Below are 18630 nucleotides of genomic sequence, written 5' to 3' on the forward strand. Positions count from 1 at the left end.
CCAACATCTCTCAGCAAGCAAGTTGGCAGCAGACACACCCACATGGCAGCATTGGGGTGAGAGGTGGGTGGGTAATCACCATGTGCACTTACACATTGTTACAGTGACTGGTAATAAGCAGCGCAGCCCCCCGCAACCAGCAGCGGCTTCATCAGGTGCGAGGGATCTGTGAGACACAAGCAGCCAATAGAAAATATGCCAAAATAAAAGGTACAGTAACAATCCCTTACTGTATATATTGTGTCCCATGCAGTGCTCAGGGGGACTGAGACAGCAGGATGCCCCGCCCACTACTGCCCTCCCCCTGCGCGTGGAGCCTCGCCCACTACTCACTGCGCGTGGAGCCTCGCCCGCCACTGCCCTCCCCCTGCGCGTGGAGCCTCGCCCGCCACTGCCCTCCCCCTGCGCGTGGAGCCTCGCCCACCACTGCCCTCCCCCTGCGCGTGGAGCCTCGCCCACCACTGCCCTCCCCCTGCGCGTGGAGCCTCGCCCACCACTGCTCTCCCCCTGCGCGTGGAGCCTCGCCCACCACTGCCCTCCCCCTGCGCGTGGAGCCTCGCCCACCACTGCCCTCCCCCTGCGCGTGGAGCCTCGCCCACCACTGCCCTCCCCCTGCGCGTGGAGCCTCGCCCACCACTGCCCTCCCCCTGCGCGTGGAGCCTCGCCCACCACTGCTCTCCCCCTGCGCGTGGAGCCTCGCCCACCACTGCCCTCCCCCTGCGCGTGGAGCCTCGCCCACCACTGCCCTCCCCCTGCGCGTGGAGCCTCGCCCACCACTGCCCTCCCCCTGCGCGTGGAGCCTCGCCCACCACTGCCCTCCCCCTGCGCGTGGAGCCTCGCCCACCACTGCTCTCCCCCTGCGCGTGGAGCCTCGCCCACCACTGCCCTCCCCCTGCGCGTGGAGCCTCGCCCACCACTGCCCTCCCCCTGCGCGTGGAGCCTCGCCCACCACTGCCCTCCCCCTGCGCGTGGAGCCTCGCCCACCACTGCCCTCCCCCTGCGCGTGGAGCCTCGCCCACCACTGCTCTCCCCCTGCGCGTGGAGCCTCGCCCACCACTGCCCTCCCCCTGCGCGTGGAGCCTCGCCCACTATTGCCCTCCCCCTGCGCGTGGAGCCTCGCCCACTACTGCCCTCCCCCTGCGCGTGGAGCCTCGCCCACTACTGCCCTCCCCCTGCGCGTGGAGCCTCGCCCACTACTGCCCTCCCCCTGCGCGTGGAGCCTCGCCCACTACTGCCCTCCCCCTGCGCGTGGAGCCTCGCCCACTACTGCCCTCCCCCTGCGCATGGAGCCTCGCACACTACTGCCCTCCCCCTACACACGCGGGGTGCCTCGCACACTATTGCCCTCCCCCTACACACGCGGGGTGCCTCGCACACTATTGCCCTCCCCCTACACACGCGGGGTGCCTCGCACACTATTGCCCTCCCCCTACACACGCGGGGTGCCTCGCACACTATTGCCCTCCCCCTACACACGCGGGGTGCCTCGCACAAATCCAGCTTTATTCAGGGATGCAGTTCTCCAATATCTACAGTTCCTTCATACCCCGACCCACACTCCTCCACCCATCACTTATCCTGTGGGGTATAACCTGCCTCCCCCATCAGCATGAGGAATGCCTGGGAATTCCTAGTGTGCCCCATGGGAGTGAGGCATGCTGGGTGATATCTGCCCTGCCCCGTTAAGGGGCATACACACAGAGCGATTTTGTGCTATTTTCTAAGCAGTCTGACTAGATTGCTTAGAAAGTAAGCACAGATCTCTCCGTGTGTATGCTCCAAGAGATTAAATATCTCCTGCTAACTAAAGCCCCGTACACACGGGGGGATACATCGCTGAGCGATATATCTCTCGCGATGAGCGATATATCGCTCAGTGTCCCGTTTGCATCAGCGACCAGAGATGGTCACTGATGTAAAAGAAACTGTCAGGGGAGCCCGGCAGTGGTAATCAGCTGGTCACAGGAGCATGTTCCTGCGACCAGCGATCACTACGGGGAGAAAACGGGAGCACGCACCCGCCGGTGCACACCCATAGCGGGCAATATGGTCGCTCAGCAACCATATTGCCCGCGATATTAGACAAAATCACCCCCGTGTGTACACAGCCTAAGTCAGTGCATGCAGTCAGATTGCTTAGCAAGTGACTGCAAATCTCTCTGTGTGTACAGAATGAGATACTGATCGCAATCTCTCATTCTGATCCACTACCTGGCCGGCAAAATTGCTTAGCACAGATCTCTGTGTGTGTATGTGCTCCCCATGGAAGATCTGGGCACAGGGAGATCGCCTACCCTAAATAGCTTAGCACAGATCTCTGCGTGTGTATGTGCTCCCCAAGGGAGATCTGGGCACAGGGAGATCACCTACCCTAACTAGCTTAGCACAGATCTCTGCGTGTGTATGTGCTCCCCAAGGAAGATCTGGGCACAGGGAGATCGCCTACCCTAAATAGCTTAGCACAGATCTCTGCGTGTGTATGTGCTCCCCAAGGGAGATCTGGGCACAGGGAGATCACCTACCCTAACTAGCTTAGCACAGATCTCTGCGTGTGTATGTGCTCCCCAAGGGAGATCTGGACACAGGGAGATCACCTACCCTAACTAGCTTAGCACAGATCTCTGTGTGTGTATGTGCTCCCCAAGGAGATCTGGGCACAGGGAAATCACCTACCTTAACTAGCTTAGCACATATCTCTGCGTGTGTATGTGCTCCCAATGGGAGATCTGGGCACAGGGAGATCACCTACCCTAAATAGCTTAGCACAGATCTCTGCGTGTGTATGTGCTCCCAATGGGAGATCTGGGCACAGGGAGATCACCAACCCTAAATAGCTTAGCACATATCTCTGCGTGTGTATGTGCTCCCCATGGGAGATCTGGGCACAGGGAGATCACCTACCCTAAATAGCTTAGCACAGATCTCTGTGTGTGTATGTGCTCCCCATGGGAGATCTGGGCACAGGGAGATCACCTACCCTAAATAGCTTAGCACAGATCTCTGTGTGTGTATGTGCTCCCCCATGGGAGATCTGGGCACAGGGAAATCGCCTGCCCTAAATAGCTTAGCACAGATGTCTGTGTGTGTATGTGCTCCACATGGGAGATCTGGGCACAGGGAAATCACCTACCCTAAATAGCTTAGCACAGATCTCTGTGTGTGTATGTGCTCCCCATGGGAGATCTGGGCACAGGGAAATCACCTACCCTAACTAGCTTAGCACAGATCTCTGCGTGTGTATGTGCTCCCCATGGGAGATCTGGGCACAGGGAAATCGCCTGCCCTAAATAGCTTAGCACAGATGTCTGTGTGTGTATGTGCTCCACATGGGAGATCTGGGCACAGGGAAATCACCTACCCTAAATAGCTTAGCACAGATCTCTGTGTGTGTATGTGCTCCCCATGGGAGATCTGGGCACAGGGAAATCACCTACCCTAACTAGCTTAGCACAGATCTCTGCGTGTGTATGTGCTCCCCATGGGAGATCTGGGCACAGGGAGATCGCCTACCCTAAATAGCTTAGCACACATCTCTGCGTGTGTATGTGCTCCCCATGGGAGATCTGGGCACAGGGAAATCACCTACCCTAACTAGCTTAGCACAGATCTCTGCGTGTGTATGTGCTCCCCATGGGAGATCTGGGCACCAGGAAATCACCTACCCTAACTAGCTTAGCACACATCTCTGCGTGTGTATGTGCTCCCCATGGGAGATCTGGGCACAGGGAAATCGCCTACCCTAAATAGCTTAGCACAGATCTCTGCGTGTGTATGTGCTCTCCATGGGAGATCTGACATATTTGATCCCTGTTTATTACCTCAACCATTGCATTCACTGGACTGTCCCGGTGGTGAGCACCGCGGCACTGCTGTATTTTCAGTATCTATCCTGTTTGAGTGCTAGCCGCCGCCATTTTTTATTTTCTTTTTGGTGCTCAGTGCTGCTGCTCACTATTCATCGCCATGGATTATTCCATCCGTCATATATTGGATGCAATTTCTGCTTCTTCCGCCAGACTTTTGTCTCAGCTGGATGGGGTGCTGGGAGATTCCTGAGTATAACAGTGCAGTGGATGTGGATGACTTCGCTGTACCCGGTGCCGTGATGGCTTCTCTAGTTTAACCACGTGCGTCTCTGAGACTGTGTAAATTTGTGGACGTCTGTTGCACCATCTCCACATTTCCTCCCAATAGCGGCATTTCTCCCTGATCACCTGGACTGCTGCTACTGGTCCTGATGAGATCCTGGATTCTGCTTATTCCGACCTGCACGGCCATATCTATACGCTCAGGCCCCTCTCCCGATATTGCTATACTTCTCCAGGGAACCGAGAGCTGCCTGACTGAAGTCATCTAATTTGGGTTACCTATACCTGTTATGCTGTTTATTTTTCCTTTTCTTTATTGTTTTCTTTATTATTGTACTTATCTCATCCTGTTTGTTGCTTTGTATGTGCAGCGGTGCTATACTTCAGGGAAAGAGATGCCATATGTTCACCCTCATTAAGGTCCTATTCCATTTACCCTCGGCATATCCTGCCTTAACTATCCTTATTGAATATTATATATATGTTGGGGTATTATAGCTTTTATAGTTAGTAAGAATAATTTAGTGGGTTTAGAAGGGGAGTTATTAGGTTTAGGGATCCAGGTATTCCCAGGTTGGGGGTGGGACATACAGGGTGAAGGGTTATTGGGGGTTTGATTTGGGTATATATATTTAGCCTAAATAGCTTAGCACAGATCTCTGCGTGTGTATGTGCTCCCAATGGGAGATCTGGGCACAGGGAGATCACCTACCCTAAATAGCTTAGCACATATCTCTGCGTGTGTATGTGCTCCCCATGGGAGATCTGGGCACAGGGAGATCACCTACCCTAAATAGCTTAGCACAGATCTCTGTGTGTGTATGTGCTCCCCATGGGAGATCTGGGCACAGGGAGATCACCTACCCTAAATAGCTTAGCACAGATCTCTGTGTGTGTATGTGCTCCCCCATGGGAGATCTGGGCACAGGGAAATCGCCTGCCCTAAATAGCTTAGCACAGATGTCTGTGTGTGTATGTGCTCCACATGGGAGATCTGGGCACAGGGAAATCACCTACCCTAAATAGCTTAGCACAGATCTCTGCGTGTGTATGTGCTCCCCATGGGAGATCTGGGCACAGGAAAATCACCTACCCTAAATAGCTTAGCACAGATCTCTGCGTGTGTATGTGCTCCCCATGGGAGATCTGGGCACAGGGAAATCACCTACCCTAACTAGCTTAGCACAGATCTCTGCGTGTGTATGTGCTCCCCATGGGAGATCTGGGCACAGGGAAATCGCCTACCCTAACTAGCTTAGCACAGATCTCTGTGTGTGTGTATGTGCTCCCCATGGGAGATCTGGGCACCAGGAAATCACCTACCCTAAATAGCTTAGCACAGATCTCTGTGTGTGTATGTGCTCCCCCATGGGAGATCTGGGCACAGGGAAATCACCTACCCTAAATAGCTTAGCACAGATCTCTGCGTGTGTATGTGCTCCCCATGGGAGATCTGGGCACAGGGAGATCACCTACCCTAAATAGCTTAGCACAGATCTCTGCGTGTATATGTGCTCCCCATGGGAGATCTGGGCACAGGGAGATCACCTACCCTAAATAGCTTAGCACAGATCTCTGCGTGTGTATGTGCTCCCCATGGGAGATCTGGGCACAGGGAAATCGCCCACCCTAAATAGCTTAGCACAGATCTCTGTGTGTGTATGTGCTCCCCATGGGAGATCTGGGCACAGGGAAATCGCCCACCCTAAATAGCTTAGCACAGATCTCTGCATGTGTATGTGCTCTCCATGGGAGATGTCATATTTGATCCCTGTTTATTACCTCAACCATTGCATTCACTGGACTGTCCCGGTGGTGAGCACCGCGGCACTGCTGTATTTTCAGTATCTATCCTGTTTGAGTGCTAGCCGCCGCCATTTTTTATTTTCTTTTTGGTGCTCAGTGCTGCTGCTCACTATTCATCGCCATGGATTATTCCATCCGTCATATATTGGATGCAATTTCTGCTTCTTCCGCCAGACTTTTGTCTCAGCTGGATGGGGTGCTGGGAGATTCCTGAGTATAACAGTGCAGTGGATGTGGATGACTTCGCTGTACCCGGTGCCGTGATGGCTTCTCTAGTTTAACCACGTGCGTCTCTGAGACTGTGTAAATTTGTGGACGTCTGTTGCACCATCTCCACATTTCCTCCCAATAGCGGCATTTCTCCCTGATCACCTGGACTGCTGCTACTGGTCCTGATGAGATCCTGGATTCTGCTTATTCCGACCTGCACGGCCATATCTATACGCTCAGGCCCCTCTCCCGATATTGCTATACTTCTCCAGGGAACCGAGAGCTGCCTGACTGAAGTCATCTAATTTGGGTTACCTATACCTGTTATGCTGTTTATTTTTCCTTTTCTTTATTGTTTTCTTTATTATTGTACTTATCTCATCCTGTTTGTTGCTTTGTATGTGCAGCGGTGCTATACTTCAGGGAAAGAGATGCCATATGTTCACCCTCATTAAGGTCCTATTCCATTTACCCTCGGCATATCCTGCCTTAACTATCCTTATTGAATATTATATATATGTTGGGGTATTATAGCTTTTATAGTTAGTAAGAATAATTTAGTGGGTTTAGAAGGGGAGTTATTAGGTTTAGGGATCCAGGTATTCCCAGGTTGGGGGTGGGACATACAGGGTGAGGGGTTATTGGGGGTTTGATTTGGGTATATATATTTATTTAGGTATTAGCTGGCTGTGGTATCTGCTCCTGTGTTTTACTATTGATATGGATGTGGTATTGTGCTCGTGTGCCGCCTACGGGTACTTAGGATGTCACATCTTTAAGTTAGGAATAACACCACTTCTATGTTTATGCTGCAGTGCGTATCCTTAATATAATATACTTATACTCTGCCATATTACCACAATAATATCCTGATATAAGGCCAATTTTGCCTGCCACAACTTGTGTACTTTTAGGGGCTTATTTAATGTATGTTTAATCTGCAAAAATCAATAAAAATTATTGAGTAAAAAAAAATTGCTTAGCACACATCTCTACGTGTGTATGCCCCTTTAGAACGGAGTGGGGCATGCTGGGGAATATCTGTCCTGCCCCTTTTGAACGGAGTGGGGCATGCTGGGGATTATCTGTCCTACCCCAATAGGAGTGGGGCATGCTGGGGAATATCTGTCCTGCCCCAATAGGAGTGGGGCATGCTGGGGAATATCTGTCCTGCCCCAATAGGAGTGGGGCATGCTGGGTGAACATCTGTCCTGCCCCAATAGGAGAGGGGCATGCTGGGTGAACATCTGTCCTGCCCTGGCAGGAGTGAGGCATGCTGGGGAATATCCTGAGTGCCCTGTTGGTGGGGCATGCTGGGTAATATCTGGAGTGCCCTGTTAGAGTTGTGGGGAATATACAGTGTGCCCCATTAGGAGTGGGGCATGCTGGGAGCAGCAGAGTCGCAGGTACCTACCACTTACCTTAATGCCCCGTATCCATGTAAGGAGGCCGGGGAGAAGAGCACATTACCTGTACTGTTACTGCTCAGAGTAGCACCCATTACCCCCTATCACTGAGAGGACACCTGGGAGACAGGGAAGTCACCCCCGGCTGCTGAAGTACTACACTTCAGTTTATGACTATGGTAAAATAAATCTGATCTCCTTTATAGGATAACTTGCCTACAGATTGTGTGGCCTGCGCCCATGTCATGTCTCACTGCGGTCACAGAGTTCCTCATAAAACCACAGACTGCAGCATTCTGCATACCGGCCCCTCCCACACCATGGCCACAGGACCCACAGCAGGGGGCGGGAGTAAATAACAGTAAGGACCAGGAAAGGCCTGAGCATCAAAGCTGCTACTTTATTTACCGGGGACAAAACCACAAAGGGCCAAGTAGTGTAAAATAAGTAAAAATGGATCCGGGGGGAAAGATTCCAAATCGAGGTCTCTGAAGTCCGTGGGACACATTATCTCTTGGCTCGCACGAAATACAAGGCGTTGGTTTTAGGGTAATATTTCACGTTCTGTTTCTTGTCCATGAGCCCTCCAAAAATGATGAGCTCGCCCCGGCCCTGCACAACAGTGTGTAAGCTGGTCTCGGGGGGCCCCACCACAGAGCTGCTGCTGAACACCTTCCATTTTACCCGGCCCCGTTCCCGGGTCCCCTTAATGTCCAAGGCGTACATCTGCATGGGCTTGCAGTTCATGCTCTGATACAACGGCTTCCCCACATTGAGTGACTGGGGCGGGTGGTGACCGAGGCGGCGGGCAATAGGCGGCAGCGAGTGCCCATCACTTTGGGCTGAGGCTGGACGGGCAGCAGCTGCTTCAGTACCACTGTTGAGCGAGCTTGGGGAGGCGAGGGTGGGGGGGCTTATTGGCTTAGCAGCCCCATGTGATGAAGAGGACGACTGCGAGGAAGTAGCCAGGGCTCGGACAGCTTCTAGGCCCCGACGGAGCGCCCCAGGCGAGACCGTTCCAGAGTAGGTGATGTGAGGGGGACTGTGCACTCCATTGGTCTGCTCCGGTGGGTTCCTACTGGCAGATTCCGAGTCCAGGTCTCCCCCTTTCCATGCGCACTCCTCAGCACTAAGACATAGATCCTTGTGTTCTGTCAGGGAGCCCCTGCGTGCAGGCAGTGAGAGCGGAGCCTTGTGCTCACAGCCCTCAGCAGCCGGGGGTGAGATGACCTGCAGGGGGTGGTCCAGCACAACAGCAGCAGCCGGTGATATACTGCCCCCGTTATGGACAGGGGACAGGCCGTCGCCTCTTGCTGGAGACAAGCTGCCTTCACGAGATCCCCCACCAGCATGTCTAGGAGCCCGAGGCCGGAGTGTCCCCCAGCGGCCGTTCACACATGGAGCTTCATCCGGCGCTCTAACGGGGGAGTGCGAGCGGTACTCCCGGGTCTCCGGTGCCAGGGAATGTGCTGTGGCGCTGATCGGAGAAGGGCGAGAGTTCAGGCTTGGACTGAGAGGAGTGAGGCCACTGGGCGCCTGGCTGAAAACTACCACACACTGGCCCACCTGCAGGGGAGAAAGGGACACGGCGTTACTGACGTGGACACTGTGTTACTGACATGGACACAGCAGTATACATATTACACACAGGGAGGCCTGCAGGGGAGAAGGGGACACGGCGTTCCTGACGTGGACACAGCAGTATACATATTACATAAAGGGACGCCTGCAGGGGAGAAGGGGACACGGCGTTACTGACATAAACACGGTGTTACTGACATGGACACAGCAGTATACATATTACACACAGGGAGGCCTGCAGGGGAGAAAGGGACACGGCGTTACTGACGTGGACACTGTGTTACTGACATGGACACAGCAGTATACATATTACACACAGGGAGGCCTGCAGGGGAGAAGGGGACACGGCGTTCCCGACGTGGACACAGCAGTATACATATTACACACAGGGACGCCTGCAGGGGAGAAGGGGACACGGCGTTACTGACGTGGACACTGTGTTACTGACGTGGACACAGCAGTATACATATTACATACAGAGACGCCTGCCGGGGAGAAGGGGACACGGCGTTACTGACGTGGACACGGTGTTACTGACGTGGACACAGCAGTATACATATTACATACAGGGACGCCTGCAGGGGAGAAGGGGACACGGCGTTACTGACATGGACACTGCATTACTGACATGGACACGGGACACTGCATTACTGACATGGACACGGGACACTGCATTACTGACATGGAAACGGGACACTGCATTACTGACATGGAAACGGGACACTGCATTACTTACATGGACACTGCATTACTGACATGGACACGGGACACAGCAGTATACATATCACACACAGAGCCGCTTGGTTATTAGTGATAGTCACTTATACAGTAGCTGGGAACCAACGCTGCCGCCTCCTATTACTCAGGGTAGGTGTGATGCTCTATAACTGCAGGGGAACAGGCTAGGTCATGCGATTAGACATTACATGACCCCACCCCTTATCAGACAGACGTCTGCATCTCATTATCCTTCCCCAGTATCTCCTTACTATGTATGTATGTATGTATGTATGTATGTATGTATGTATGTATGTAACACACAGGTGACCAGCAGTTAGAATACTGATGCCATCATCCTGAAGGAGGTGAATGCAGACATGGCTTAGTGAAGTATAGAATAAATGGCTGTAAATTGCACCCCCCTCCGTAATGAAAGGTGCCATCTGCTGAGAATATAATGGTACACACAGAGACAGAGGGGGTACAAATGCACTATGCGATCATTACATGACAATACAATATATCATAAGTAGAGATGGGCAACTCGGCTCTTTTCCGTGAGCGGATCCCGTCAATCCCACTCACGGGGAAGAGTCGGTTCTTTTCAGCGGCTCACAAGTCTTTTTTTTTACGGCAATCATAATAATAATATCAGTATTAAAAACAAAATCAAAAGTTTTGTTACCTATGGTGTGGCCACAGCGTTCAGAAGAGAATATATATATATATATATATATATATATATATATATATATATATATATATATATATATATATATATATATATATATATATATATATATATATATATAACACACTTCTGCTGAATGCTGTGGCCACACCATGGGTAACAAAACTAAACAGATTTTTTTTTAAATATAATACTGATATTATTAGTGTAATGATTAAAGTAAAAGAAAAAAGAGCCGAGAGCCGTCATTGAGGCTTTGAGCGGCCAGCAAACTATGAGCCGCAAGAGCTGAGCCGGGAGAGGAGAGTTATGAGCAGGGAGAGCCGGCGGGAGGAGTCATTGATCCGTGAGTGTGACTGAGCAGCGGTTCCGGGAGCAGGACAGGTCTTCCAATTACTGACAGTCAGTGATTGGAAAAGAAGAACTGTCTCACTCCAGGAGCCGCAGCTCACCGCTAACAGATCAGGAAACTCATTTTGAAGAGCCGGTTCTTTGGTCCGACTCAGCTGTGAGCTACCCATCTCTAATCATAAGAGGTTGTTAGTATATCATTGGCCAGTGATATTGGCCTGCCCACCAATCATCCAGGTCACCTCTTGTCGAGCAGGTCCCTAACACTATGGGGTCACCACCTGGGACGCAGGGAACCCCCGAAACATGATCCAGCTAAGGACCCCCAGGGCATCACACTAAAGAACAGGGATAGCGAAGGGATGAAATTAGAAGTATGAAGGTCCCGACTATGTGTACAGAGGTAGAGAGTGTGTGCATACGTGAATAATGAACAAACATGATATATAAAGCGACCGTGTATTAAAGTACCGATGCCCTGAGACAGTCCAGCCCGGGGGGCCCCGCGCCCAGATGCCAACCCCAAATTTACTGACACTATATACAAATAAATTGACTTACTTAGAATTATGCCTCTGTCTCAGTGCAGTCCATGCTGGTTCCCTGCTTAAAACCATAGAGGGTGGTGGGGGGAGGGGTGTCCCAGGTGGTGACCCCATAGTATTAGGGACCTGCTCAACAAGAGGTGACCTGGACAATTGGTGGGAAGGCCAATATCACTGGCTATTGATATACTAACCGCTTCCTATATTATATTGTAGCATAGTGCATTTGTACAGACTCTCTGTGTAAACTTAGTATACTCAGCCCCCCTTGTAGCAAGTCCCCCCCCCACTAGTGCCTAACCCCAAGTCCCCCCCCCCCACTAGTGCCTAACCCCAAGTCAGCCCTGGCCACGTAGTGATGGGTGCAGGTAGGTACTTACCCTACAAGCTGGGTGGCACCAGAGCTCCGGGGCACCATGCTCCTCATTCTCCACCTTCAGCTGCTGCCAGGTCCATGGGTGAGTACGCATATGCAGCAGCCACGCGTCTTTAAAGAGCTGCCAATACACAGACGGGAGGACATTACTATGTATGTGTGCTGGGGACAGGCACAGACTCCTCACATGACATAATGATGCCGGAACTAGATGCACACTGACATGCTGCAGACACTGCACCCCATAATACACAGACGGGAGGACATTACTATGTATGTGTGCTGGGGACAGCACAGACTCCTCACATGACATAATGATGCCGGAACTAGATGCACACTGACATGCTGCAGACACTGCACCCCATAATACACAGACGGGAGGACATTACTATGTATGTGTGCTGGGGACAGCACAGACTCCTCACATGACATAATGATGCCGGAACTAGATGCACACTGACATGCTGCAGACACTGCACCCCATAATACACAGACGGGAGGACATTACTATGTATGTGTGCTGGGGACAGGCACAGACTCCTCACATGACATAATGATGCTGGAACTAGATGCACACTGACATGCTGCAGACACTGTACCCCATAATACACAGACGGGAGGACATTACTATGTATGTGTGCTGGGGACAGGCACAGACTCCTCACATGACATAATGATGCCGGAACTAGATGCACACTGACATGCTGCAGACACCGCACCCCATACTACACAGACGGGAGGACATTACTATGTATGTGTGCTGAGGATAGGCACAGACTCCTCACATGACATAATGATGCTGGAACTAGATGCACACTGACATGCTGCAGACACTGCACCCCATAATACACAGACGGGAGGACATTACTATGTATGTGTGCTGGGGACAGGCACAGACTCCTCACATGACATAATGATGCCGGAACTAGATGCACACTGACATGCTGCAGACACTGCACCCCATAATACACAGACGGGAGGACATCACTATGTATGTGTGCTGGGGATAGGCACAGACTCCTCACATGACATAATGATGCCGGAACTAGATGCACACTGACATGCTGCAGACTCTGTACCCCATAATACACAGACGGGAGGACATTACTATGTATGTGTGCTGGGGACAGGCACAGACTCCTCACATGACATAATGATGCCGGAACTAGATGCACACTGACATGCTGCAGACACTGCACCCCATAATACACAGACGGGAGGACATTACTATGTATGTGTGCTGGGGATAGGCACAGACTCCTCACATGACATAATGATGCCGGAACTAGATGCACACGGACATGCTGCAGACACCTCACCCCATAATACACAGACGGGAGGACATCACTATGTATGTGTGCTGGGGATAGGCACAGACTCCTCACATGACATAATGATGCCGGAACTAGATGCACACTGACATGCTGCAGACACTGCACCCCATAATACACAGACGGGAGGACATCACTATGTATGTGTGCTGAGGACAGGCACAGACTCCTCACATGACATAATGATGCCGGAACTAGATGCACACTGACATGCTGCAGACACTGTACTCCATAATACACAGACGGGAAGACATTACTATGTATGTGTGCTGGGGACAGGCACAGACTCCTCACATGACATAATGATGCCGGAACTAGATGCACACTGACATGCTGCAGACACCTCACCCCATAATACACAGACGGGAGGACATTACTATGTATGTGTGCTGGGGACAGGCACAGACTCCTCACATGACATAATGATGCCGGAACTAGATGCACACTGACATGCTGCAGACACTGCACCCCATAATACACAGACGGGAGGACATTACTATGTATGTGTGCTGGGGACAGGCACAGACTCCTCACATGACATAATGATGCCGGAACTAGATGCACACTGACATGCTGCAGACACCGTACCACATAATACACAGACGGGAGGACATTACTATGTATGTGTGCTGGGGATAGGCACAGACTCCTCACATGACATAATGATACAGGAACTAGATGCACACTGACATGCTGCAGACACTGCACCCCATAATACACAGACGGGAGGACATTACTATGTATGTGTGCTGGGGACAGGCACAGACTCCTCACATGACATAATGATGCCGGAACTAGATGCACACTGACATGCTGCAGACACCGTACCACATAATACACAGACGGGAGGACATTACTATGTATGTGTGCTGGGGACAGGCACAGACTCCTCACATGACATAATGATGCCGGAACTAGATGCACACTGACATGCTGCAGACACCTCACCCCATAATACACAGACGGGAGGACATTACTATGTATGTGTGCTGGGGACAGGCACAGACTCCTCACATGACATAATGATGCCGGAACTAGATGCACACTGACATGCTGCAGACACCGCACCCCATACTACACAGACGGGAGGACATTACTATGTATGTGTGCTGGGGACAGGCACAGACTCCTCACATGACATAATGATGCCGGAACTAGATGCACACTGACATGCTGCAGACACCGCACCCCATACTACACAGACGGGAGGACATTACTATGTATGTGTGCTGAGGATAGGCACAAACTCCTCACATGACATAATGATGCTGGAACTAGATGCACACTGACATGCTGCAGACACTGCACCCCATAATATACAGACGGGAGGACATTACTATGTATGTGTGCTGGGGACAGGCACAGACTCCTCACATGACATAATGATGCCGGAACTAGATGCACACTGACATGCTGCAGACACTGCACCCCATAATACACAGACGGGAGGACATCACTATGTATGTGTGCTGGGGACAGGCACAGACTCCTCACATGACATAATGATGCCGGAACTAGATGCACACTGACATGCTGCAGACACTGTACCCCATAATACACAGACGGGAGGACATCACTATGTATGTGTGCTGGGGACAGGCACAGACTCCTCACATGACATAATGATGCCGGAACTAGATGCACACTGACATGCTGCAGACACTGCACAGACTCCTCACATGACATAATGATGCCGGAACTAGATGCACACTGACATGCTGCAGACACCGCACCCCATACTACACAGACGGGAGGACATTACTATGTATGTGTGCTGGGGACAGGCACAGACTCCTCACATGACATAATGATGCCGGAACTAGATGCACACTGACATGCTGCAGACACCTCACCCCATACTACACAGACGGGAGGACATTACTATGTATGTGTGCTGGGGACAGGCACAGACTCCTCACATGACATAATGATGCCGGAACTAGATGCACACTGACATGCTGCAGACACTGTACCCCATAATACACAGACGGGAGGACATTACTATGTATGTGTGCTGGGGATAGGCACAGACTCCTCACATGACATAATGATGCCGGAACTAGATGCACACTGACATGCTGCAGACACTGCACCCCATAATACACAGACGGGAGGACATCACTATGTATGTGTGCTGGGGATAGGCACAGACTCCTCACATGACATAATGATGCCGGAACTAGATGCACACTGACATGCTGCAGACTCTGTACCCCATAATACACAGACGGGAGGACATTACTATGTATGTGTGCTGGGGACAGGCACAGACTCCTCACATGACATAATGATGCCGGAACTAGATGCACACTGACATGCTGCAGACACTGCACCCCATAATACACAGACGGGAGGACATTACTATGTATGTGTGCTGGGGATAGGCACAGACTCCTCACATGACATAATGATGCCGGAACTAGATGCACACTGACATGCTGCAGACACTGCACCCCATAATACACAGACGGGAGGACATTACTATGTATGTGTGCTGGGGATAGGCACAGACTCCTCACATGACATAATGATGCCGGAACTAGATGCACACGGATGTGCTGCAGACACCTCACCCCATAATACACAGACGGGAGGACATCACTATGTATGTGTGCTGGGGATAGGCACAGACTCCTCACATGACATAATGATGCCGGAACTAGATGCACACTGACATGCTGCAGACACTGCACCCCATAATACACAGACGGGAGGACATTACTATGTATGTGTGCTGGGGACAGGCACAGACTCCTCACATGACATAATGATGCCGGAACTAGATGCACACTGACATGCTGCAGACACCTCACCCCATAATACACAGACGGGAGGACATTACTATGTATGTGTGCTGGGGATAGGCACAGACTCCTCACATGACATAATGATGCCGGAACTAGATGCACACTGACATGCTGCAGACACCGTACCACATAATACACAGACGGGAGGACATTACTATGTATGTGTGCTGGGGACAGGCACAGACTCCTCACATGACATAATGATGCCGGAACTAGATGCACACTGACATGCTGCAGACACCTCACCCCATAATACACAGACGGGAGGACATTACTATGTATGTGTGCTGGGGACAGGCACAGACTCCTCACATGACATAATGATGCCGGAACTAGATGCACACTGACATGCTGCAGACACCGCACCCCATACTACACAGACGGGAGGACATTACTATGTATGTGTGCTGGGGACAGGCACAGACTCCTCACATGACATAATGATGCCGGAACTAGATGCACACTGACATGCTGCAGACACCGCACCCCATACTACACAGACGGGAGGACATTACTATGTATGTGTGCTGAGGATAAGCACAGACTCCTCACATGACATAATGATGCTGGAACTAGATGCACACTGACATGCTGCAGACACTGCACCCCATAATACACAGACGGGAGGACATTACTATGTATGTGTGCTGGGGACAGGCACAGACTCCTCACATGACATAATGATGCCGGAACTAGATGCACACTGACATGCTGCAGACACTGCACCCCATAATACACAGACGGGAGGACATCACTATGTATGTGTGCTGGGGACAGGCACAGACTCCTCACATGACATAATGATGCCGGAACTAGATGCACACTTGACATGCTGCAGACACCTCACCCCATAATACACAGACGGGAGGACATTACTATGTATGTGTGCTGGGGATAGGCACAGACTCCTCACATGACATAATGATGCCGGAACTAGATGCACACTGACATGCTGCAGACACTGCACCCCATAATACACAGACGGGAGGACATTACTATGTATGTGTGCTGGGGACAGGCACAGACTCCTCACATGACATAATGATGCCGGAACTAGATGCACACTGACATGCTGCAGACACTGTACCCCATAATACACAGACGGGAGGACATCACTATGTATGTGTGCTGGGGACAGGCACAGACTCCTCACATGACATAATGATGCCGGAACTAGATGCACACTGACATGCTGCAGACACCTCACCCCATAATACACAGACGGGAGGACATTACTATGTATGTGTGCTGGGGATAGGCACAGACTCCTCACATGACATAATGATGCCGGAACTAGATGCACACTGACATGCTGCAGACACCTCACCCCATAATACACAGACGGGAGGACATTACTATGTATGTGTGCTGGGGACAGGCACAGACTCCTCACATGACATAATGATGCCGGAACTAGATGCACACTGACATGCTGCAGACACTGCACCCCATAATACACAGACGGGAGGACATTACTATGTATGTGTGCTGTGGACAGGCACAGACTCCTCACATGACATAATGATGCCGGAACTAGATGCACACTGACATGCTGCAGACACCTCACCCCATAATACACAGACGGGAGGACATTACTATGTATGTGTGCTGGGGATAGGCACAGACTCCTCACATGACATAATGATGCCGGAACTAGATGCACACTGACATGCTGCAGACACTGCACCCCATAATACACAGACGGGAGGACATTACTATGTATGTGTGCTGGGGACAGGCACAGACTCCTCACATGACATAATGATGCTGGAACTAGATGCACACTGACATGCTGCAGACACCGTACCACATAATACACAGACGGGAGGACATTACTATGTATGTGTGCTGGGGATAGGCACAGACTCCTCACATGACATAATGATGCCGGAACTAGATGCACACTGACATGCTGCAGACACTGTACCCCATAATACACAGACGGGAGGACATTACTATGTATGTGTGCTGGGGATAGGCACAGACTCCTCACATGACATAATGATGCCGGAACTAGATGCACACTGACATGCTGCAGACACCGCACCCCATAATACACAGATGGGAGGACATTACTATGTATGTGTGCTGGGGACAGGCACAGACTCCTCACATGACATAATGATACAGGAACTAGATGCACACTGACATGCTGCAGACACTGCACCCCATAATACACAGACGGGAGGACATTACTATGTATGTGTGCTGGGGACAGGCACAGACTCCTCACATGACATAATGATGCCGGAACTAGATGCACACTGACATGCTGCAGACACTGTACCCCATAATACACAGACGGGAGGACATCACTATGTATGTGTGCTGGGGACAGGCACAGACTCCTCACATGACATAATGATGCCGGAACTAGATGCACACTGACATGCTGCAGACACTGTACCCCATAATACACAGACGGGAGGACATTACTATGTATGTGTGCTGGGGATAGGCACAGACTCCTCACATGACATAATGATGCCGGAACTAGATGCACACTGACATGCTGCAGACACTGCACCCCATAATACACAGACGGGAGGACATTACTATGTATGTGTGCTGGGGACAGGCACAGACTCCTCACATGACATAATGATGCCGGAACTAGATGCACACTGACATGCTGCAGACACTGCACCCCATAATACACAGACGGGAGGACATTACTATGTATGTGTGCTGGGGATAGGCACAGACTCCTCACATGAC

At 51.3% G+C, this 18630-nt stretch overlaps 1 protein-coding gene across 2 annotated transcripts in view; it reads right to left on the bottom strand.

Annotated features, from left to right (window-relative positions):
• Window positions 1-7890: 7890 nt before the first annotated feature.
• The window catches only part of FBXO42 (F-box protein 42), a 46864-nt gene continuing 36124 nt past the window's right edge, over window positions 7891-18630 (bottom strand). For both annotated transcript variants that reach the window (XM_083161842.1, XM_083161843.1), the window contains exons 9-10: window positions 11779-11895; window positions 7891-9076 (exon numbers count right to left, since the gene is read on the bottom strand). In XM_083161842.1, the coding sequence (XP_083017968.1) occupies window positions 8018-9076; window positions 11779-11895 (1176 nt within the window). In that variant the 3' untranslated portion in view covers window positions 7891-8017. The remainder of the gene's footprint in view (window positions 9077-11778; window positions 11896-18630) is intronic.

This window comes from Crinia signifera, chromosome 19 (assembly GCF_055691185.1).
Source record: "Crinia signifera chromosome 19, ASM5569118v1, whole genome shotgun sequence".
In the NCBI taxonomy this organism is placed as follows: Eukaryota; Metazoa; Chordata; class Amphibia; order Anura; family Myobatrachidae; genus Crinia; species Crinia signifera.